Below are 23,583 nucleotides of genomic sequence, written 5' to 3'. Positions count from 1 at the left end.
TGATTTCTGCCTAAACTTTTTTTTCTTTATACCTTTGCAAAACTTTCTAAAATTATGTTTCAAATTTTTCATTCTGTTTCAAAATCAAACCAGTGTGGAATTTCAGGAACTAGAAACATCCAGCTATATCATAATAGAATTTAAAGAATTAAAAGAGGGGCGAAATATATGAAACAGGAAGTACATTTGTGGCGCACTTTTAGCATGCTAGGTGCGGTTAGCATTACTGTGATGGTAAAAACGTCTACTCTGGACTCTGAAAGTTGTGAAAAGCATTTATAAACTCATCACTGAATATTTAGGATGAAAAGAACATGTTTGGAAAATTAGGAATAACTTTGTACAACTGTAAAATGTGTAAAATGATTTATAAAACAGCCAATTGAGTGTCATATTGTTATCAAAATTTATCTAAGTCTAAATTGAAAGTGGATGCACAAATCCTTTTATTATGTTTACTTTATTTTTTGTCCTGGACCTGTTATGTTTATGTTTGAATATAGTTTAGTTATTATGCCAAAAAAATGAACTAGCTCAGTTTTTCGGGCAGTAAAAATCAGATACAGCACCTTTACCAAAACACACCACCATATACATTTAAAAAACAATATTTCAAGATCTCATCAGGTTTAGCATAACACGTCTCCTTCAAGCTCTGTATGGATTAACCAAAGTCTGTATATTTACCTTATATCCTCGTGTAATTTGAAGTTTTATGCACGCAAGAGCGCGCTTTAATTAAGAATGTAAACATAGGCGGATAAACATTCCCTGTAGTGAACCTCATTACCACCGGAGGGAGGGGCGAGAGTGAGCGAGCGTGCCCAGGAGGAGGCGGCGGCGACGGGGCAGGGGGCAGCCGAACGCTAGCTGCTCCCTGGAGACAGACTAAAGGCAGAGGAGGTTTAGTAAGGCTAAACAGACAGGCGTGTTAGGGAGCTCCGCACAGGCTGAAGCACACACAGATCTACTGTACAGCACAACTGGAGAGTGGGTTATGGCAGAGGTGGAAGAAAGAGTACTTCAGATATAATACTGTCTACTGCTACTACTACCTACTTCTTACAACTTCTACTATCTCCATTTACTACCTACTTCCTCTTACTACCACGACTTACTGCTAACTTCTACTACTACCACCTACCACTACGGCCACTTCTAACTACTACTAGTAATTACTACATCTACCACAACAATTACAAGCATCACTTACTACTAATTTCTACTACTACCTACCCACTACAACTACTTCTACTAGTAAATACTATATCTACAACAACTACTGCTTCCACAACTACTACTACAACCATCACTTATTACCAACTTCTACAACCAATACTAACTACTACTAATTACTATATCTACAACTACTACAACTACCAACACTACTACTACTACCACTGCTAACTACTAGTAATTACTACAACTACAACAACTACTGCTACCACAACAACCATCACTTACTACCAACTTCTCCTATCTACCACTACTAATTACTATATGTACAGCAACTACTACAACCTCTACCACTACTATGACTACTAACACTACCTACTACCCATCACTACTACCATTACCTACTACTACTACCACTACTAATACTACTGTGTCTACTTTTACTACCAATTACTACCACTAAAGCTACTTCTACAACTACTACTACTTCTTTCACACTGGATACTACTTCTCTGTGCTACTGCTTTAGACAATACTTTTTCTACTGCGATACTGCAATCTTTAAATTATAATGCAACCACCAATACTAACAATGTCATCATTCCTGCTACTAGTACTCCGACGAAACGTTTTGCCACTTAAGATATTTTAATTCTGCATGGTGCACAGTACAGTTGTCATTCTGCTACTACTGCTACTACTACTACTGCTACTGCTACTACTACAAACAACAATCTAGTTTCTTTCCACCTCTGGTTATAACCCAAGAAAACAATCCTAAGAGAATAAACTGCATCACCAAATGTTTTATACGTGGCTCAGTAGTAGAGCGCTTGCCCACAAACTAGAAAGTTGTTAGTTCAATCCCATGTCCAATTGTGTACTGTTCTGTCCTTGGGCAAGATACTTCATCCAATGTATGGATTTGTAGACAATTATCAATAAGGCAAATGTAACATGGATATGCCAAACTTTTGGAGGGGATACGAGTCTTTGGTGAGGCAGTTCTAAAAGACAAGACTGGAAAGTATTTACAGTACTATGCAAAAGTTTAAATATATACATATGCTGCATGTTAACCAGGAATACTGCACTTCCTGTTTATAGCTACGGTCGTCTGTCACTGTCACATCAGCAAAAAAAAAAAAACAACTCAATACTGATTCTGATGCCATAATGACAATACAATATGATCTTCAACATTAAATGGTAGTACTTTCTTCATGGGTGTACACTAGTCTGTGTCTTATCCTTGTTCTGATACAGCTCAACATCATTCTAAAGATATTCAGAAAAGGTTCATTTTTGCCCTGTGAATGGGACTTTAGTATTGATTAGTGTCAGATTTTTGATACTTTTCACAATCCTACATCACATTTTGTACCTTTTAATTCCTGAACACACAACTTGAGCCTTCATTAAAAAAAACAACAACAAAAACCTTTGCACAGTACTGTAATTTAAGTGAGTAAATAGAAGAAATTAGCACTATACATTTTTTAGCAGAAAAGATTTAGCAAAAGCCATATTTGGGATTAGTGCTTGAACTATGTAGTTATTCCTTCCTTGTTGGGCCTGTCTGGTTAACCTCACCTGGGGAGAGGAGGGGGCAGGTGGGGTCATCGTCCCACACAAACTCAGTGGTCATACTACCATCCTCCAGTTCGCTGCTCGTCACCGCCGCGTTGCCGTTGGCGACGTTCTTCTTGGGCTTCCTCGTGAAGAACCTCTGCATGCTCGAGTTGAACCTGGCCAAGACAAAATAGGAAAAGATGCTCACAAAGAGTAAAAATATAGCAGAAAAACAAGTACAATTTCTGACACTGTCACACCTACAGATACAACAGTATTTCTTGGCACCAGAACTGCTCTTCTTACTCTTTAAAAGTGCACTACAGGGTTTTCCACCTGTTTGTTTCAGTGAATCAATCAATCAAATCAATTAATCAAAATCACTTTACTGCTTAATCGGCTTAAATTGCACCTCAGGACAATTAAAATACAATAATAATAGAATAGCTCAAGCAGAAGTCCCAACAGGTCATGTCATCAGATCCTGTGTCAAGGTAGTTTGAGGAGAGTGACAGCCCTCAGAACAAAAGTGCCCTCTGTGTCCTCTGTGCCCTCTGTGCCCTCTGTGCCCTCTGTGCCCTCTGTGCCCTCTGTGCCCTCTGTGCCCTCTGTGCCCTCTGTGCCCTCTGTGCCCTCTGTGTCCTCTGTGTCCTCTGTGTCCTCTGTGCCCTCTGTGCCCTCTGTGCCCTCTGTGTCCTCTGTGTCCTCTGTGTCCTCTGTGTCCTCTGTGTCCTCTACCATTACAGCAATGTCTAGGGGGAGCCAGGTGAACTCTGGACACACAACAGCAACGTCTCTTCTAGCCCCAGGGCAGGTCTTACTCCTTCTCCTTACACCTCCTCCTACTCTTCCTTCTCCTCTTCCCCCTTTTACTCCTCTTCCTCCTCTTAGCATTACTTCTTCTCTTACTCTTCTTCTTCCTCCTACTCCTTACTCTTCCTCCTCCTCTTATTTTTCATCTTACTCCTCCTCTTACTCTTTCTCTCTGTTCTCCCTTGCTTACTCCTCCTCCTCCTATTTTGCCTTGTCCTCTTCCTCCTCACTCTTCCTCTTCCTCCTCCCTCTTCCTCCTCCTCCTTTAACGTCGACTTACTGTAAAATAAGGTCAAATGTCATTCATTCAGAAAAAATACCCTTTTGCCTTTTCATTTTCCGATTGCATGCACTAATGTTTTGTAGTCGTCTTCGTCATTAGCTGCTTTTCCCCCTCACAGTGAAGCTCCTGTACATTTCAGATAACTCTACAAAACCATTTAAGCGCACAACCTCCATTTTGAAGATCATTTGCGTTTCTTTTCCCTTTTGTTGGCCTCATCACCGCTGTCAGAACTTGGAGTACAGAAGAAGTTGTACCAAAGACGCAGCAGCTATACGTGTCCTACATATTAGCACATGGGCAGATGAAAGGCTGTGCGCTGTACGTTCATTAGAGACAAACAACTGGCTTCTATAGGAGACACAGAGACGTCCTACTTATGAAAAACTGCTCCGGCTAAACTGCAGACAAAGACCAAAAAGTTTAAAGAGAACATATTGTGCTTGTGTTGGCTTTATAGTTAAAATCAGTGATGCCCGTGGATCATTATGTTGCATTTTGGACATTTTCAAACACGATATTGACCTAAAATTACTTAAAGGCGTTGTAACTGTACCTTTTTATGGCTTTAAAATGAACTAGTACCGTTTTTCACGGTTTAAACAGTTTGCAGTGATCCAAAGTTACTCCTCACTTTAGAAAATCATTTATAAACTAATAAGGAATGGTAATTAGGAAGATCAGACCAGGGTGAAGTTTTGCCCTCAAGGTAATGCCAACAGCGCACTTCCTGATTCTGACAGATGCAGAGAGTAAACAGATGACCTAGTTTGACCTCAACAGCTGCTTATGCAATATATCTGTACTGAGGCTGGACAGATTTGGCTCAAATACATGGAGAAAAAAGTCAGATAGAGGGTTTTTTTAATACAATTTAGCAGATTTCCCCTTAAGCAAAAGTTCACTGCAAGTAAAAAAAACAAAACAAAAACATATCAATATAACTCATAAATGTTAATATAGTCATTCCGAATTGTTTTGAAAATTCTTTTATAAAAGTTGTAGCTGTTTTCAGTGTCAGGAGTCAGACCCATTGTTAATCTGCAGATTTGTGCGTCATGGTTGAATAAATACAGCAGCGTAATGGATCTAATTATTAATAATAATGACAAGCTTCAACGTTAATTTTAATTTTTGAATATTTTAAAGGAAAATTAAACACGCCTGAATGATTCACTGGCCTCAGGTGGGGACAAGCTCAGTGTTTGAACAACTTAAGCAACTTTTCTCAAATACCAAAATCAAAGAAAGTTGCTCAGTTGCTTTTTTTCTAAAAATTTGTCTAATTTGTTTCTAGATTCTTCTAGCCTATCTGCATACTGCTTCAAGCTAATTTTAATAATAAATAAATATAGTCAAATAATACTGACTTTTAATACTTGACTAGTTAAAGACACAGGTGTATTTTTTTAGGAAGTCAAAAAACTTGCTATAATAAAAGCAGGTTTTTTGCAGTGAAAAGGGTGCATTCTTACAGTGAGTGGGCTTGCATCTCCACAAACCTGACTCTTATTTGGCCTGCTCCTGCTTGAACATGTAGCTCCTTTGGCTACAACATCCACAGTGTGACATAAAACTTAACTCCATGGAAAATGTTCTAAAGTCCAGTTTTAACTTTCTATTGTCATATGTGGAGTAAACTACATTCGTATTAGACATTTCTTCTATTTCCCAAAACGTTAAAATTTAAATATTCTATTCTTTCATCAGCAGACTCCTTATTACCATTTTGTTTCAGCAGGTCCCTTCTCTGTGTGATCTGAGAACAATAGTGTGAGTTCAGAGCGGAGCGCAGAGCTCGGCTCAGACCCATTACACTGGGTTTTGTTTCGTTTTTTCGTGTGCTGCAGTGAAACGGGGGGAAACAGGGGACTCAACGACAACAGTTGAGATGCACCGTACAGTCCTGGAAAGAACAGGATGCCCTCCCAGGATCAGAAAAAGAACTACCAGTATGAATACAGATGAATATTCATTAGACTTAGAATGATGCAACAAAGTGCTGCTTTCTGATGAAATTACACCTCTACAGTGTTTTTTTCTACTCTAATGTGCAATTTGTATTTTTATGTTATTTGTTATTTTGTTCCAAGTTCTCTCAAAGTGTGAAAGCATGAGATGAAAGCTGCAATTTAGGGTTCGAAGAAACAGTTGTTGTAGATACAGACAGCACACAGAAGCCTCATTTCTACAAAGTTTTACAATATATATTCATACTGGGGCAAAACTAACTTTTCTCAACTTGCACAAAAGAAAGGTCCAGCCTCTTAAAACTGCCACAAAATGCAGAAACACCTCCTTTTCCATGATACTTATGGACTGAAATTTTAGTCTTGGGATGTATACTAGTCTATGTGTGTTATATTTGTTCTGATACAGCTCAAGATCATTCTAAATATATTCAGGAAAGGTTCATTTCTGTCCTGTGAACTTCTGACAACCCTAACATATTTATAGCCCATAGAGCAGTGCAGCGGAAAAACATCTGGACACCGCCCTGAACGGAGCGCGCATTTCCATAACAATCATCAAAAAGGAACATGGCAGTATCTAATCATTTCTGTTAGCGACGCGGTTCAAAAAGTCCCCCAAAATCTGCATATTAACAAAAGTAATTACACCTGCCGCAATGTCCTTAATTAGAGCCATCTGTCATCTGTCGACGTTCCACTTACTCCAATTAAAATACTCATTCAGACCCAGAATGGACTACTGCAGCGGGCAAGTGGATATGACACACTGAAGCCAGATTTTCTCCCACTAAATGAGCAGAAGACGGTGATCGGCTTTAGCTCTGGTTCTTATCCACGGGGCAGGGGAAGATTAGCCTGTCTCTGCCCAGAGAGGAGGCTGCTGCTGGGGAAAGAGAGCCAGATTACAGTGGGGAAGAGGGAGGGGGCACAATGGAGGAGAGGGCATGATTGGCAGAAAAGTGGAGCCGTATTCTATTCCGGCAAAAATGTTCTTGGTTTAGGAGAATTTCAGGTGACAGACGGCGCTTAGAAGAGAGGGCTTTATTGTGGTAGGAGTGCACCATATTCTAATCCTCCAGCTAGGTACTCCTGACAGGTTATCCCAGCAGCACTGAAGGATGGGTCAAAAGCAGAGGATATTTACACACAGGGTTCCATTTTTATATGGCGCTTCTCCACTTTCAAGGCACTCAAAGCACTTTACATCAAGAAACCGCTCACCCAGACATTGGAATCGAACTGCCAACCTGTGGGTCGGTGGATCTGACCACTCGACCGCTGATATTTATGTCGAGAGCGGGATTCGAACCACCAAACCTTTGACTCAGCGGACACACGCTCTACCAACCCCTTCAGCATGATATACTATATAGGGTCATAGTCTCAGTTAAAATCAATAAAAGAAATCAGAAAGAAATCAAATGAAACCATGTACACAATATTTAAGTTACTAGTTGCTATTATTATATTTGCGCACACACTAAAAATCTGATCATGATCTAATTTTGAGTTGTCAGATTATTGTAATAATACATACACTACAAGTCAAAAGTTTGGACACACTTTTTCATGTAGTTATTGTTCTTTATTTCCGTGATGTTGTTGACTCTCACTGAAGGCATCACAACTATGCAGGACAAATACAGTATGGTTACTCTGAGGATTTGAAATAAATTTGTTGAGTATATATATATATTTTTTTCTTTGCTACACAATTCCATACACCCTGCTTCTCAGTTTTGATGTCTTTAACCTAATATTTAGAAAGTAGTAAATATAAAGAAAAAAACATGCCCAAAACCTGACTGGTACTGTACAGAATAGTAATAGTATCTTCAAATCTCATTGTGGATTCCTGTACTCCCACAGTCCTCATATAATTTAAGTAATTAAAGCTGTGGAAATGTAATTGTTTTGCCTGAAATGTTCCACAAAACCCATCAGTGTGCTCTATGAAAAAGTGTATTGGGCATCGCTGTCTGTCAGAAGAGAACAACACTGTATGAAATGGATTTATAAGGAACTACAATGATAAACTGCCCGAATATCTCTAAAGTTAGAAATATATATGAATAAAGATTAAGGAAATGAGAATCTGATGGTGTATCGTCCACCAGAAAAGTCATGCGTCCTGTCCAATGATGATTAAAACAATCCAAGGTCACAAACAGGACTCAGACTATGGACAGGTAGCTGCCTCTATTTGAAGAAAACACATTTTTTTTGTCATTTTTTTTTATAGTGGTGGAAATCCAAAATGTTCATTCACTTGCGCACTATAATATACATGCATGACCACTATGAGTAAGGAGATAACCAATCAGAAGCAAAGAGAAGGGGACAAGGAGAGTAGAGGCAGGGGAGACAGGATACAGCCAATCAGAGCTAGAAGAGACATGATACAGCCAATCAGAGGCAGAGGAGAAAGGAGACAGCCAATCAAAGTCAGGGAAGACAGGAGACAGCCAATCAGAGGTAGAAGAGACAGAAGACAGCCAATCAGAAGCAGGGGAGAAATGAGAGAGCCAATCAGAGGCAGGGGAGAAATGAGACAGCCAATCAGAGGCAGGGGAGAAATGAGAGAGCCAATCAGAGGCAGGGGAGAAATGAGACAGCCAATCAGAGGCAGGGGAGACAGGAGACAGCCAATCAGAGGTAGAAGAGACAGAAGACAGCCAATCAGAAGCAGGGGAGAAATGAGAGAGCCAATCAGAGGCAGGGGAGACAGGAGACAGCCAATCAGAGGTAGAAGAGACAGAAGACAGCCAATCAGAAGCAGGGGAGAAATGAGAGAGCCAATCAGAGGCAGGGGAGAAATGAGACAGCCAATCAGAGGCAGGGGAGAAATGAGAGAGCCAATCAGAGGCAGGGGAGAAATGAGACAGCCAATCAGAGGCAGGGGAGACAGGAGACAGCCAATCAGAGGCAGAGGAGGTAGGAGACAGCCAATCAGAGGCAGGAGAGACAGGAGACAGCCAATCAGAGGCAGGGGAGAAATGAGACAGCCAATCAGAGGCAGGGAAGGTAGGAGACAGCCAATCAGAGGCAGGGGAGACAGGATACAGCCAATCAGAGGCAAGGGAGACAGGAGACAGCCAATCAGAGGCAGGTGAGACAGGAGACAGCCAATCAGAGGCAGGGAAGAAAGGAGACAGCCAATCAGAGGCAAGGGAGACAGGAGACAGCCAATCAGAGGCAGGGAAGAAAGGAGACAGCCAATCAGAGGCAAGGGAGACAGGAGACAGCCAATCAGAGGCAAGGGAGACAGGAGACAGCCAATCAGAGGCAGGGGAGACAGGAGACAGCCAATCAGAGGCAGGGAAGAAATGAGGCAGCCAATCAGAGGCAAGAAAATGGGGAAAACATGAGGAGACGGCCAATTAGAGGCAGGAAACAGGATATAGTCAAGCAGAGGCAGGGGAGATTGGACAATGAGGAGAGTCCATCGATAGGGACAAAAGGGGCCATGTGGGGAAGACATCTTTAGCTATAGTGGTGGAAATCCAAAACGTTCATTCACTTGCGCACTACAACAGCTGTGTTAGACTTACTTCATGATCAAGATGTATCCTGCGTACATGACCACTAGCACCACACTCTCCCACCTGCAGATGAAAACACAGTCCCATCAAATACATTCCAGCATACAAGAATTCATATATTATAATAACCCAAGGGAAATGACTTTGAACTCACCAGACAATCTTCTCGTCATAGATGAACTGCAGAGGGACAATGGCACATTTAGTTTTATTTATATGCTGTCATTTTAGGAGCCTTTTTTTTCCTAAATAAACTCAACTTACTGCGATCAGAGCGATGACGGAGAGGATGTAGTAGGAGGAGTCCCTGAACACAGCCCAGAAGGTCAACATCACCACCTGTCAATTAAACGCACAAAGATTTATCGTTAAACTGTTTTCAATTCAGTATAATGGTTGTTGTGGAGAATAGACCTGTTCAGGGGCGACGTGTTCAGAATTACTTCGCACAGAGACGAGTACTGATGTAAATGTTCTATACTATTCATTTAAAGAGGGGGTGTTTTACTTCTATGGGGTATTAACTGCTAACATATAACATGTTTAGATCACTATGTTACCTTTTATTGTTTTGAAAATGCTATATTCCCCGAAAACATGTTAACATGTTTCCCAAGTTTCATTTTTGACACCGAGTCCCTCTTCCCTCCATCACTCTTCTGCACATCGATTACTCAAACATGCATGGATGACATACAAAACCTCTTCAGACGTGTTTTTGATGAGGGAACAACGTTATAACATGGTAAAAAGCTCTGAAAAGTCGATTTTGCATAATCTTTAATGACAGTAAAGATTGTTTTGTTACATTTGGCAACAAGTTATACAAATCAATATCTAATCTCCAGCTTCAGTTTCTAGTGCTTGATGCATTAAAACTAAAATTTTCTATTTAATTGTGGCCCATCCCAATGTTCCATGGCAGTTGTTTCTGCATGGTTCTCACCCAACAAACTGCTTAAAGGGCCCATATTAAGGTATTCTGATTTTAGTTAATGCTGCTCCCTCATCATAACTGGAGTGGTATTTTGTTTCATTCACACATGTTTAACTAACAAACCCTGCATATTTAGACCGTGTTCCTCTCTCAAAGCAGAAAATACAAGAAGTGCTCCACTGTGTTTTTAAACTCCACCTTCAGTAGATTCATTTGGGTGATTACAGCCCTGGAATTGTCAATCTTTACTGAATAAAAGGTAAAAGGTAGCCCGTGACAAGGTGGAACAGAGCATTTTGAAGATGTAGACAATAATAAAGGATTACTCAAATGTGTGTGAACGAAAAAAAAACAACTCCAGGTATGTTTTTGAGGAGGTAACAACATAGGGGTCAATTTTGCATAAAATTGTACAATGCGCTGTACCAGAATTTAATTTGTACTGTACAGTTTTTATTAGTTCTAGAACTAGTTCAATTTAAACGGTTTGCAGTCGTTAAATTATTCTGCATGATGAGTTTAGACCTTTATCGTGCAAAATTGGTCTCTGAAAGTTGCAAAAAGTGAACAACAACTAGCATTATAAAAGTGCCCTTACTGTTTCTTGGATGATAAAAACATTTATATACAGACAGTGCACTACAGATTTATTTTGGGGGAAAAAATTGGGGTACAGTCCCTTTAAGACAAGACAAACTAACTGCGCTAATTAAAATATTGGAACTAGAAATATTAAGCTGCTCCGTTTACAAGACAGCTGTGGATGAAGTGAATTGAGCAAACGGAAGCCTATAAACCTGCCATAACGGAGGACCAACTAGCATACTAACCTGCTCTTCCTGATACTCTGCATCTAATTTTAAAGTGTTTTATTGTCAGACAGCAAGCAGCAGATTTATTTTGCCCTTAAGAGCTGCTAATACAATACTGAGGTAACCCTTTCCTAACACATACAATAGATCTGCAATACATTTTACTTTATGGAAAAAAAAAAAATGGTACAGTCCGTTTAATGGTCAGTTTAACTACATCCTCATAAATTTTTATCAGCGTTGCTAATTACAACCTTGTTCTGAAATCCTGCCTATTGTTTGTGTGGAGCCAAAATGAGCAGATGGTTTGGTTCTCCTTCAGTGGACTACAGTAGACCACATGTGCCATCAGACACCTGCTGTGGACACAGAGACAGGTGAGACAGAGGAGACAGTGGAGACAGGAGCGCACCTGTCCGGCGAAGATCCCACACACGCCGATGATGCACAGGATGTTGAAGACCGCCGAGCCCACGATGGTTCCCACCCCCACGTCGCCATGGGTGATGAAGACGCCTGAGGAGACGGAGAGGACAGGAGCAAAGTCAGGAGACAGCCAATCAGAGGCAAGGGAGATGGGAACATGAGAGGAAATGGCCAATCAGAAGCGGGTTCCTTTACAACGTTCTTGTCCTCACCGCAACCAGGAGCAGGGAAGTGGGGACAAAAGTAGGGGAGGGACAATTAGAGAATCAGAGGAAAGAGGGACTAGAACAAAAATGAGAGGCAGGGAGAATAGAAGACTTAAGGCGTAAGGAGATAACCAATAAGAAGCAGAGAGAAGGGGGTAAGGAGAGTAGAGAGCCAAGACAGGAGAGGACAGGAGACAGCCAATCAGAGGTAAGGAGGACGGCGCCATAGGAGGTGATAGCTAATATGGGGCAGGGAGGACAGAGGAAAGGCCATCGGAGGCTGTGAGGACACGGGCAATGCAAGGAGAAAGTCAGTCAGAGCAAGAAAAGTGGGGATAATGTGAGGAGACAGCCAATCAGAGGCAGGGGAGACAGGAGACAGCCAATCAGAGACAGGGAAGATTGGACAAAGTGAGGAGAGTCCATCGATAGGAAAGGGGCCATGTGGGGAAGACATCTTTAGCAACATTAAATTAACAGTAGTCAAGTACACTTTTTAGCATTTTACTCGTATATTCTAATTGGACACATGCTGCTTCATACTGATAATTACTGTCATTCAACTTACAATATATCTGAGCCACTGCTACCTCGACTACTACAGTTACAAAGACAGGAGTGACACCGGCCATCTGGTACCATCTGCATGTGTACTGACTGGTATATACACGTCCAATAATCCAATAAACAAACTAAACCTTGGTCTGGAAAAAGAATCTATTAAAAAATGGTATGTACATGTTCATATTTATACTGCATATGTATAGATTAATGTGCACATGTATGAGTCGAATGTGCACGTACCGATGACCGACGCAAAGAGCTCTGGAGCAGAGCTGCCCGCTGCCATGAAGGTGGCTCCTGCTACGTCCTCACTCAGGTCCAGTTTCTACAACAGAACACACAGAATACAACTGTGAACAAGAGCTAGGATGAACAAATGAACCACATCACAGCTCTGATCCAAGTTAAACATGTCAGGAAAACAGGCCTCATGCCAAAAGACACATTTTATACACCAAAAATACACTGAAATATTTGTATAACTTTTGACAGAAATTGAATGCATGTGTAGTCCATATAAATCCTGCAGAGTCATACCTCACAGATCTTCTCCAGAGACGTCACAAAGTACTCGTCACAGGTGATGGCCAGAGCCAGGAACATGTACAGAGTCTGAGGGAGAGAGCACACTGTTAGTCACACACTCTGAACAGCAGCCAAATGGACATGTGCATATGAAAACCAAGCTTTGAAAACTCATCTGGTAGGTAGACTTCAAATTTATTTTAACCGTATTTTGGCTGTATACGTTTTATGCAAAGACATCCTCCATGCACCCTCCAATATAACAACACACATACCAGCCTCAGATCAAAATGATAATTATGCTCTAGGACAGTCATCAGCAGTGTACAGGAACAGAGGCTCAATGTAGAGCACTAACATATGCAGAGTATAGTGCGTACAGAGAGGGGCTAATTAAAACATGGGACACGTCTGGTTCAAATGTCAGATGCATAAGATGAGGAGCACTTTGACTACAGCCTGAGACTATGAGGGAATGTACAGGGCCGCACAGAGAGGAGGAGAGAGAGGAGGAGAGAGGAGGGAGGAGGGAGAGAGGAGAGGAGCAGAGGAGGGAGAGAGGAGAAACAGAAGAGAGGAGGAGGAGGGAGAGAGGAGGGGGAGGTGAGGGAGAGAGGAGGGAGAGGTGTTCGACTGTAGAATTAAACCATGACAGTATTACTTGGAGCATGTTGGACAATGTTGCATTTTAGATGTTCTGTTATAGTTGGACCCAGTTTACGTGACGTGATACAATTAAATTGACTTCGAATTCAATTCCTTTTTTTTTTTTTCCAATTTTTATTTTATTTTAATTTTTTTGATTATGGTTTTAATTCTAGTGTTTTGTTTTTGTTTTGTTTTTTTCAGTTGTATTTTTTTATTCTATAATTTTTATTAAAGGTTTTCAAAATGATTTAAGGTTTTCAATTATATTTATTTTATTATTAATGTATTTATTTATTTATTTATTAAGGGTCAGGGTGACACTCATGGAACGACACAATGATGTACTTCTGAATGAAAACGTCAGTTGGGAGATTGCTGTACAACAAAATTACTAACTCTTATTCTAATAATTCTTCATATACTTTCACTTCAGTCGAGCTAAAAAAAAAAATTTGACTCTATATTTTCCCTGCAAATATGAAGAAACAGCATTGAATCAACTCCATAGACTATAGAGACTACAGACTGGAGTGTGATACAGTGAGTGGGGGGGTGTGAGGCTCTATGCTGTCCACAGGGGGCAGTGTAGCACCATAGCACAAGAGCAGAGCACACAGCAGTAATCTGAATATGAATGCATTACTACACGGTCCTAGTTAGAACACACTCTCCACTGCTATAATCATTCAGTATCATCTTATATAATCCATATTTATTGGCACATGTCTCCAAGGGCAACCACTTTATTAGCTCAAACCTCATTAAGCTCTCCCTGGAATATAAAGCAGTGTTTGAACATAGTACAGTCACTTCAAAACCCTGTACCCGATGCATTCCCACGTACATGCTGTGTACTTTGCACATTTAGTGAGTCTTTTATTGTATTATATGGAAAATGCCGCTCTGGTCTCTGCTTATAAACTCATCATGGTGAATAATTAGGGTGTTCTGAATGCATAAGGTGATTGAGGAATAACTTTGGACCACTGCAAACTCTTTTTCATGTTTGTAAGACAGTAAAAAAAAAATCAAGTACTGCGACTTTAAATGTAAAATGAAAAAAACGCATCATAAAATATTGAATAATTATGTAATGCCTTCATACATTTGGTTTTAAAATGGTAATCGCTATGGAAACGGGTCAAATTGTTTCATCATTCTGAAACCCATAGATGCATATTTGAAAATGTATGAAAAAATTTATGATGTATCCCGTAAAAATGCAAAAATATATCTATTAGAAAAAACACTAAATAGGTATATTGCTTTAAATGGATTGAAATCTCACACGTTGATCTGAAAACACTCACTTTGGCTAAATGAAGTCGATTTTCAGCTCTGTATTGGTAAACAAAACAATTGTTGACGGTGAGCTGTGATTGGCTGAGGTCCACACGCCCACCAGCCCATTGTGTCAGGTAGCACACGTGTTACATAACAGGGCCTTCTACCGGGAGGACGCTGCTCTTTTACACAATTAGATGCAAACTGTCCGTGACCTTGATATGACATTGTGCGTAGAGCTAGCAATATAAACGCGAACGGAATTCAGAGGCAAAACCACACAAATGCCATTTAAAAAAAGCGTCGCACACGTCGTTTATGCGGTCCTGAAATGAAAGTGAAGAAACAGCTGTTCATGCATACAGAGCATCCTAATTATTCAGCACAAGCAGTTTATAAGCTCTTTTTCTCAACTCTCAGAGACCGGAGCGGGTTTAGCAGTGACGGTAATACTAACAACAACTAGCATGCTAACAGAACACAAGCTTTACTTCTGTTGTGTGATTATAAAGTGTTTTTTTTATTGACTGAAAACCACGACCTGCTGCTTTTACAATATTTTTTACAATATATCTGGGGCAAGACTAATTTAGCTAAAATATTTCGAGTGTCTTAGCAACCAAAGAGCCAATCAGGAGTGAGGCTGTTGAAGGTAACGCCCCTTCCCGCCCACACCGCTAGATTAGTACGGAGTGGGCGCTTAGCAACAGTGTCAATCAAACCTGTTAACGCTAGCGGGAGTGACCTTGGGGAAAGACGTGTCTGTTATTAATATTTATATCAGATTGATGAAGAAAATGGCGAAATACAAATACCAGGATGATGTTGAGCGGGTTAATACAAACATTTTAAGACCAAAATGACGAGTCTGACAGTAGCAGTTACAGAGAGAGGGGCAACAGTTTTTCAATATAAAGTGAATTGGAGCCAGAAGTGCAGCTTTGTAACGCCGCTGCTAGCAGGTTAGCCATGTCCAGTCTATGGTTTAAAGCTAAAATATCTCTCTCTGATCTGAATGGTCACTACCTAAACCCCAGCACCTGCCAATCACGTGCAGCCAATCATGACTCGGCGCTAGTGCAGCCTCTGGAGCTCAGTGAGTCAATTCTGGAGGTTCTCCCTCTTTTCACCCTCGGCTCATCTGCTCTCATCTGGAGAGCAGCGGTGGAGTTCACGCGGTTCATTACAGACTTCCTTGGCTCATTTAAAAATCAGAATCAGCACAATCTGGAGCAGTAACCTTCCCCTGGACCCACCTGCTCTAGCGGAGGTTCAGGTACGTGACTCACAGGAGAGGATGAGGAGGACAGATAAAAGGAAAAGTCTACAGAGAAAGAAGGGAGGAAAGATAAAGATGGGGTTAAGGGAAAGCAATAAGACAGGATGGGAAAGAAGAGGAGATAAATGAAGAGAACGGGGTGCACAAAAAGAAAAAAAGCAGAGAAAAGAGGAGGGATAAATAAAGAAAGGAGAGAAAAAGGAGAAGAAAAAAGGAGAGGGTAGAAAAGGAGGAGAATGTATCAACGAGAAACTGATAAAATGGTGAAGTGAGGACGGGCAAAGAGTATGGAAAGGAGAGATGGAAGACAAGAAAAAAAAGGGGGAAAAGATGAGGCATAAAAACAACAGAAGAGAAAAAGATGGATTGGAGAAAGGAAAGATGGAGAAAAGAGGATGAAAAAAAGGAAGGGGAAATGGAGGAATGAATAGAAAAGAGCAAGGAGGGAAAAAGAGGAGAAGAAAAAGCATAGAAAAAGAGGATATGGACAAGAGGAGGAGAAAGAAGATCGGATGGGGAAAAAGAGGAAGATAAATAAGAAAAAACGATAAATGTTTTTCTGTACGGTTATTTGTATTGCTGCTCCCTTGTCTCTTAAAGGTCCTATATTACGCAAAATGAACTCTTGAGAGCAGTAAGTCGTGATAATGCTGTTATCTCACCAAAAACATACATGGACTTGTGTTTTGTTTCATTCACACATGTTTGAGTAACTCTTTATTATTAGTCTGTAACATCGCCAAAGCTCAAAATGCTTTGCTCCACCTTGTGATGTCACCTTTTACCTTTAGTTCAGTAAAGATTGGCAAGTCCAGAGCTGGAGTTATTCAAATGATTCTAGTGAAAGTGTATGGCAGGGTGCCCACACTTTTTGAGCTTGCGAGCTACTTATAAAATGACTAACTCAAAATGATTAACCACTTACTATATTTATGTACTGAGAATTCTGTATATGTACAGTATCTGTTGGTGTACCTTGGATAACTGTATGAACCCATATTGTATAATACTCTTACTCCCAGGACAGTACTCTTACTCTGAGGACATTACCCTTACTCTCACTCTGAGGACTTGCACTTGACTTGAATGGAATTATTCAGGGACACGTAGTCCAGACAGTAGCTGTTGCTAGCCAGCCTCAAACACACTTCCAAATGATCATCACTCATGGTGAAACGGTACTTGGACTTAATGATCTTCATGTGGGAAATGGCTGATTCACATAAATAAGAGCCAAATAATGCAGTCGAGGAGGGAGCACATTTCCTCATGTTGGAGTGCTTTTTCTCTGTGAGTAAGTCCCAGAACTGTCCATGAGCTCTGGACTTCAGCTCAATGTCGACTTGTACTGTCAAAATCTCATCTTCCACTCCAGAAGAGTTCAGGTCAAACAGTGCAATGCATGACTTCCCTTTGCATCTCCAGTTCTGACGCAAGGTTCTGGGAGTTTGCCAAATCATGGCAATGGAACTTTGAGGAGAGAAGTTGCATTTTTCGTTAGAAAGCATTAACTAAGATGATCATACTTATCATGGTTTTGTCTTTTCCTTGCAGTTCTAGATTAGAGTAATTCGATATGTCGGTCAGATCAGTTAAAAATGCCAAATCTAGCAGCCACTGATCATCATTTAGTTGGTTGTATTCTGCATGTTTAGCTACATGGAAAAACTCCTTTATCTCCGGACAGAGCTCTCGAAATCTTTGCAGGAATCTCCCTTGACTAAGCCATTTCACATCAGTGTGCCACAACAGCTCAGAGAGGTCTCAGTCAGTATTCGCCCGATGTGCACAGGCTGACGTCTACTTTTTTAATGACATGCGATCTACCCACACTACCTTTGTGTTCTGCCAGTAAACCACAATCGATTTGGACAACCCTGGTGTATGGAGTTTAAAAACACAGAGCACCTCCTCTATAACCACATGACATCACAAGGTGGAACAGAGTGTTGTCCATTTGAGAGAAGAACTCAGCCTAAATATTCAGGGTTTGTGTGTTAAACATGTGTGAATGAAACGAAACACAACAGGTAAGTTTGTGATGAGGAAACATAACATAGATCACAAAATGGCTCAATACGGGTCCCTTTAAAATAAAATAAAAATAAAGACAAGAAAAATGGGGAAGAATCGGAGGAAAAAGAAAAGAAAAACAGTAGAAGAAACAAGGTGTGGATAGGAGTGTACTCACAGCCACAATGTGCAGCAGGACGGCCCCAGTCTTCCTCTCGTCGTTGGTGAAGAAGTCCTCTGGGAACTCATGAATGGCTGAAACACACACAGGTCAAAGGTCAAATGGTCATCATCATGAAGAATACACAAGAACTACGACAAAAGAACACAATAAGGGAAAAGTAGGGCCTTGGACTCTGTTGGACACTGATTGACAGGTTTGGTCAACCACAGAGAAATGGCCTTTTTAAAATATGTGTATTTTTCTTCCATAGAACTTAAAGGTCCACTGTGTAACCTTTCTGGTTGGGAGTCCATCACCTGTCTGGAGATAAAAATTTTGTCCTGGAATGTTGCACAATATAGCATTAAATTTATCCCATCTTGTTCAAATTCAAGTGTTTTTATAGCTCAAAATACCTTGAAATTGATGCTTTGCAGTGATGCTGGGGGTGTGCTACATGTATGTTTATGGCGGACTGTTCAGAAGTTACCATAGTAATACAATATACACATAAACAAACACTGCCAAATAAGTCTTAAGATTGTCTGAAAAAAAAAAAAAAGAAAACTCAAAATGGATTTAAACAACACATTTTCAGGAGCCTGTGATTAATACAAACATTTATGGTTCTGTTTAGGTGTTTGCTTTTCAACAAAAAAGTGAGAGTGACGAACTGAAAAACTGTTGGCTAATGCTAGTTAGCTTGTGACTGTAATGTTATTTGAAAGGGACTTGTTTAACAGCACGAATCAGCTCACCTGGTGTAGTTTAAGTCCTTTCTCTATGGTCAGATTTTGCTAAAATAATGCTCAGATTAAAGTCTACCAAAGCCTCAGACAGAGCAGTGCCTACAGTTAGCATTACATTAGCTGCAAAGTATCAATACATGCATTCTTAGAGCAAGGTCGCCTGTCCACAGATGTGACCTGTAACTTGAGCTGGTTGCGTTGCCTGCTGATGTTGGAGACACATTAGTTAGACACTTTACACTTTGAGGCAAAGCAATGGTGTTTCCATGGAGACAAGCTGGTAGCGCCATGTAACTTTTCTCAAGATACACTACCAGTCGAAAGTTAATTCTTAATTCTCTCATTGTTTTCTTTTTTTTATTTTTACCATTTTCCACCTTTTAGATACATACAGAAGACATCAAATATATGAAGGAAGATAAATTAAATTATCTAGTAAAGAAACTCGACAAAGCAAAGGGTACCTACTTTAAGGATTTTAATATATATATAAAATAATAGAGTCAGGGGGCTGAAAAATATCACAGCTTTCTGCAGAATCAATGGGCAAAAATAAAAGAATTGGATCTGACTGCCTGATCGCATTTGGGCTGGCTTGAGACATAACGAAGGGTTTGGGGACCAGAATGTATAAAAAATACAGAGATATCAGTCCAGATTTGCCAGACAAGTATTTTAACATGGCTGTCATGAAACACTCTAGTACTCTCATTGGACCTCTCCCTGCATAAATAAAGATAAAGGAAATGAAAAAGAGAAAGTCCACTGTATGACCATGATGCCAAACCCCGCTCTGGCCTCAGAGCTGTGTGCTTATAAACTCATCATGGTGAATAATTAGCATGCTCAGAATGCATACTGTAAGTGAGGAATACATTTGGACCACTGCAAACCATCTGAAATGAACTACATCTGTTTTACATGTTTTTAAACAACTACAGTGCATTTAAGTGGTGCTATAAAGAAAGACAGATGAATGAATGAGAGCAAAGTGAATGAAAAGGGTGATTTTGCTGAAAGGCAAGTAGCAGAGAATACATCTTTCCTCAAAATGGTGGATGATTCCAGGTGTTGTGACAAAGGAAGAGTTTTGTGAAGAAAAATAACAAGTTGGCATAATTAATCTCCTTTAATCTGGAGAGAGATGATGGTTTCTGGCGTGCTGTAGTCGAGCGGACCATATGCTGTTTGGGAAACATCACACAAACTGATCTGCCACACACCTGTTTAAATTACACAGGTTTAACCAGCAAAGAAACACCATCCTGGAGAAAAATGTAGTAGTAGTACTTGCGACTGTACTCAAGATTGATACGTGATTGTACTTGAGATTGATACTGTAGTAGTTGCAGAAGCAGTATTCACATGCAATTGTAGTAGTTGTCAGAGTGGTACTGGCAGTAGTGATGGAAGTAGTAGTAGTGGTAGTAATGAAAGTGGTGGTTGTAGTGGTAGTAGAATTTGGTGCACTAGTAGCAGTGATGGTATATTGGGTGTAGAAGTAATAGTAGTAGTACTTTATTTTTGTTGAAGAAGTATTCACTTGCAATCATAGTAGTAGCGGTGGCTATAGTAATAGTCACAGTACTTGAGATGGTCATAGTAGTGTAGAAGGTGTATTCACTTGTAAATGTAGCATTAGAATAAGCACAGTAATAACTGAAGTAGCAGAAGTAGCCATAGTGGTAGTAGCAATAGTAGTAGCAGTGTTGGCATAGTGGCTGCAGTAATAATTAGACTAGTACTTTATTTTTGCTATAGTTGCAGAAGCAGTATTTACTCGCAATCATAATAGTAGTCATAGTAGGAGTAATAGTAGCAGAAGTAGTATTCACAACTGCATTAGTAGTAGCATTCACTCACAACTGCAGTAGTAGCAGTATTCATTCACAGTAATAGTAGCAGTAATTGGTGCACAACTGCATTAAAAAGTCTGAAGTCAACTAAAATCATGAGTAAAACAAAAGATGCTCATCAGCTTTGTGTCCATGAGCAAGACACCTCAGTGATATTTCCTTATTTAATCATTTAATTTTTAACAGCAAAAGTAACCACAGACTCCACCCTTCACAAAAAAACAACAATGAGCTTTTGTGTAAAACTTCAGATACTATTTTAAAATCCATCTTCTATATTTAGAGCCACCACACAGTGAAATCTAACACCGCTCTGCTCAAAACAGACGCCACGCCAGGACTCCACATCCATCACGTCCGACCTCCAAGAGAACGCAGCCCCAAACCATACGGAACTGCCCCGGGACAACAGCAGAGCACACCTGGAGTACAAGGGAGGGCATCTGGAGCAGCGAGTGACCCCGTGTACCGTTTCACCTTGGAACACAACTTTGCTACCAGCCTAAACAAAGGACGGTGTGTTCTAACTGCAAGTACTACTAGCAACTACTACCATCACTATCAATGCTACTGTAGTAAAGAAAAAAAAAACTGCAACCAACAAGTTCTGAAGGGGATATTGAGGTGCTTATGACTACTAACCACTACTACATCCACTACTACAGCTGCCAGTATTACTTCAACTGTTAATACTACTACAACTATGACAAAAACAGCTACTTTTGCAACCTACTACTTCCCTAGTAGTTAAGTAGTATCTGATTTTTGGTACTTACCTGAGTAGCCAAACTAGATATTCATGACGACTGAGGGATTACACAGATATAAGGCCACATGGGAATATAAAAGAAAAGACTGAAAAACATGGCAGACTACTCCAGAATCAATGAGCGAAGCAGTAAGGTTCTTCGCTTCATATTTAATAAAAATAAATCAAAATAACTTGGTTTTGGTTCAAGGTGCAACAGAAGCCTTGTGTTGTCATGATACTAAAATTTCACACCCAATTTTTATACTTGATAGTGATTTTGATACCTAAATGATCAGTTTAAAAGCTCTTTTTTAGACAGTATTGTAATTTTCAATACAAAATAACAGCTATTTACTAGTTTTAGTATTGATTAGTATCTGAGTTGATACTTTTGACAACCCTATATCCATCTGTATAAAAAAAACAAACATCAAAAATCATTCTGGACTTGCCAGGGAGACTGAAAATGGTGCGGTCAAAAACTCAGCCTCTCACCTTGCAGCAATCACGCCAAAATTCACAACTCTGCCAACAAACTCGTGCTTTAAAACCAGTGGTGTAAAGTAACAAAATAGTAAAATACTGCATTTAATTGCATCTGTACTTTTCTTAAGTTAATTTTACTGTGGATACTTTTTACTTTCAATTAAAAAATGTAGTGTAGTAGAAAGTACCGATACCTGCTCTCAAATGTAGTGAACAGGACTGAAAAGTAAAAAGTACATTTCATATGATATGAGGGGTTATTTTTACCATGTTCGTGGAAACATTCTGACTAAAGTTTGAGTTCAAGGTTCAGCTTTGAGCAAACTAAATAAATACACCATATTCATAAGAAAAACAAAGAAATGGATTCGTATTATTGCTGTTGAACAAAATATGTCTCATTTTTAATCCAGATCACTACATTTACGCTTTAACAAATGAACACTTGTGTGAAATACTTTTACTTTTTATCATTTAAGTATATTTTTAAACAGGCACTTAAATACTTAAGTTTCATGTGATGCTTTTAATTTTACGTAAGAAAATTCAGATACAGAAGTACAAAGTTACTCAAGTAAAAGTAAGGTACTTCATCCACTACTGTTTAAAACCATAAATACAGGTCAGTCAAATAAAAACAACAAAACATGCACAGTATCCAACAGTGCAACAGAGTAGTAGTACTTTTAGTAGTATTTCTGTCACCTATAGACTCACAGCTGAGACTCTGGCTGCATCTGTCCTTTACCTTTCCCACAAATACACCATATACAATTCGCCCACATGACTAAACGCAAACATTACGCTACAGTACTGTGTAATCCGGGCCCCGTTCCGTCATGTGTGGAGTAGCTAATGCAATTACATGACATAAAAAGGTTGCGCCGAGCTCCAGACGTGTGCCCAATCTATACGTCTATTGTTATGTGGCGATGCGTGAGGCTTCAGTACGGGCTGGAGAGGGGTGGAGGGTATAGAAATGTGGGGTTAATCAATTTAAATGACATCAAGGGCAAAAGTAAGTACGTGGAGTTCGCGTGTGTGGGGGTAGAACAATAGGTGTGGTGATGACAGGAACAGATTGGCGGCCATGTTGGCAAAAATTAAGTGTCATTCAGAGGTTGCTTGTCCTAACCTGTATGACCAGAGAGAAGAAGAACAGATGTAGTTTAGGCATCCAAGAACTAATCTAGTCTAGTGTGCTGTGTTTAAAGCAAATCTATATATTTTAAATTAGGGATGGGCAATACATCAGCCCCCGAGGTGGTGATATGGGATGGTTTTCACAGACATCGTCAGATGGCCAATATATTCTATTCAATTTATTTTTGTAAAGTCCAAAATCACAACAGCAGTTTCCTCTTATGGATGAACATGAGAATGAATTTAACCAACAGAAACTTAGAAAATCAACAATAAAAGAGAAACAGACATGCAAATTAATCAACAGAAAACAAGCAAATGGAGAACTGTCCCAGAACATCCCCTGTCCTTAGACCAGTGGTTCTTAACCTGGGTTTGATCA

General features: G+C 40.0%; 1 protein-coding gene across 4 annotated transcripts in view; it reads right to left on the bottom strand.

Moving 5' to 3' along the window:
* Positions 1-23,583, bottom strand: part of slc24a4b (solute carrier family 24 member 4b) — a 97,796-nt gene that overhangs the window by 16,211 nt on the left and 58,002 nt on the right. For 2 of the 4 annotated variants that reach the window (XM_033991237.2, XM_033991238.2), the window contains exons 3-10: positions 18,232-18,308; positions 12,842-12,916; positions 12,545-12,629; positions 11,521-11,624; positions 9,624-9,698; positions 9,514-9,539; positions 9,369-9,422; positions 2,830-2,924 (exon numbers count right to left, since the gene is read on the bottom strand). In XM_033991237.2, coding sequence (XP_033847128.1) covers positions 2,830-2,924; positions 9,369-9,422; positions 9,514-9,539; positions 9,624-9,698; positions 11,521-11,624; positions 12,545-12,629; positions 12,842-12,916; positions 18,232-18,308 — 591 coding nt within the window. Of the gene's footprint in view, positions 1-2,769; positions 2,925-9,368; positions 9,423-9,513; positions 9,540-9,623; positions 9,699-11,520; positions 11,625-12,544; positions 12,630-12,841; positions 12,917-18,231; positions 18,309-23,583 lie in introns of all 4 variants that reach the window. The other 2 variants (XM_055232362.1, XM_055232363.1) reach the window with 1 other exon arrangement.

The sequence above is a fragment of the Periophthalmus magnuspinnatus genome, chromosome 24 (assembly GCF_009829125.3).
Source record: "Periophthalmus magnuspinnatus isolate fPerMag1 chromosome 24, fPerMag1.2.pri, whole genome shotgun sequence".
NCBI lineage: Eukaryota > Metazoa > Chordata > Actinopteri > Gobiiformes > Gobiidae > Periophthalmus > Periophthalmus magnuspinnatus.
This window is presented reverse-complemented; position numbering and strand designations above follow the sequence as displayed.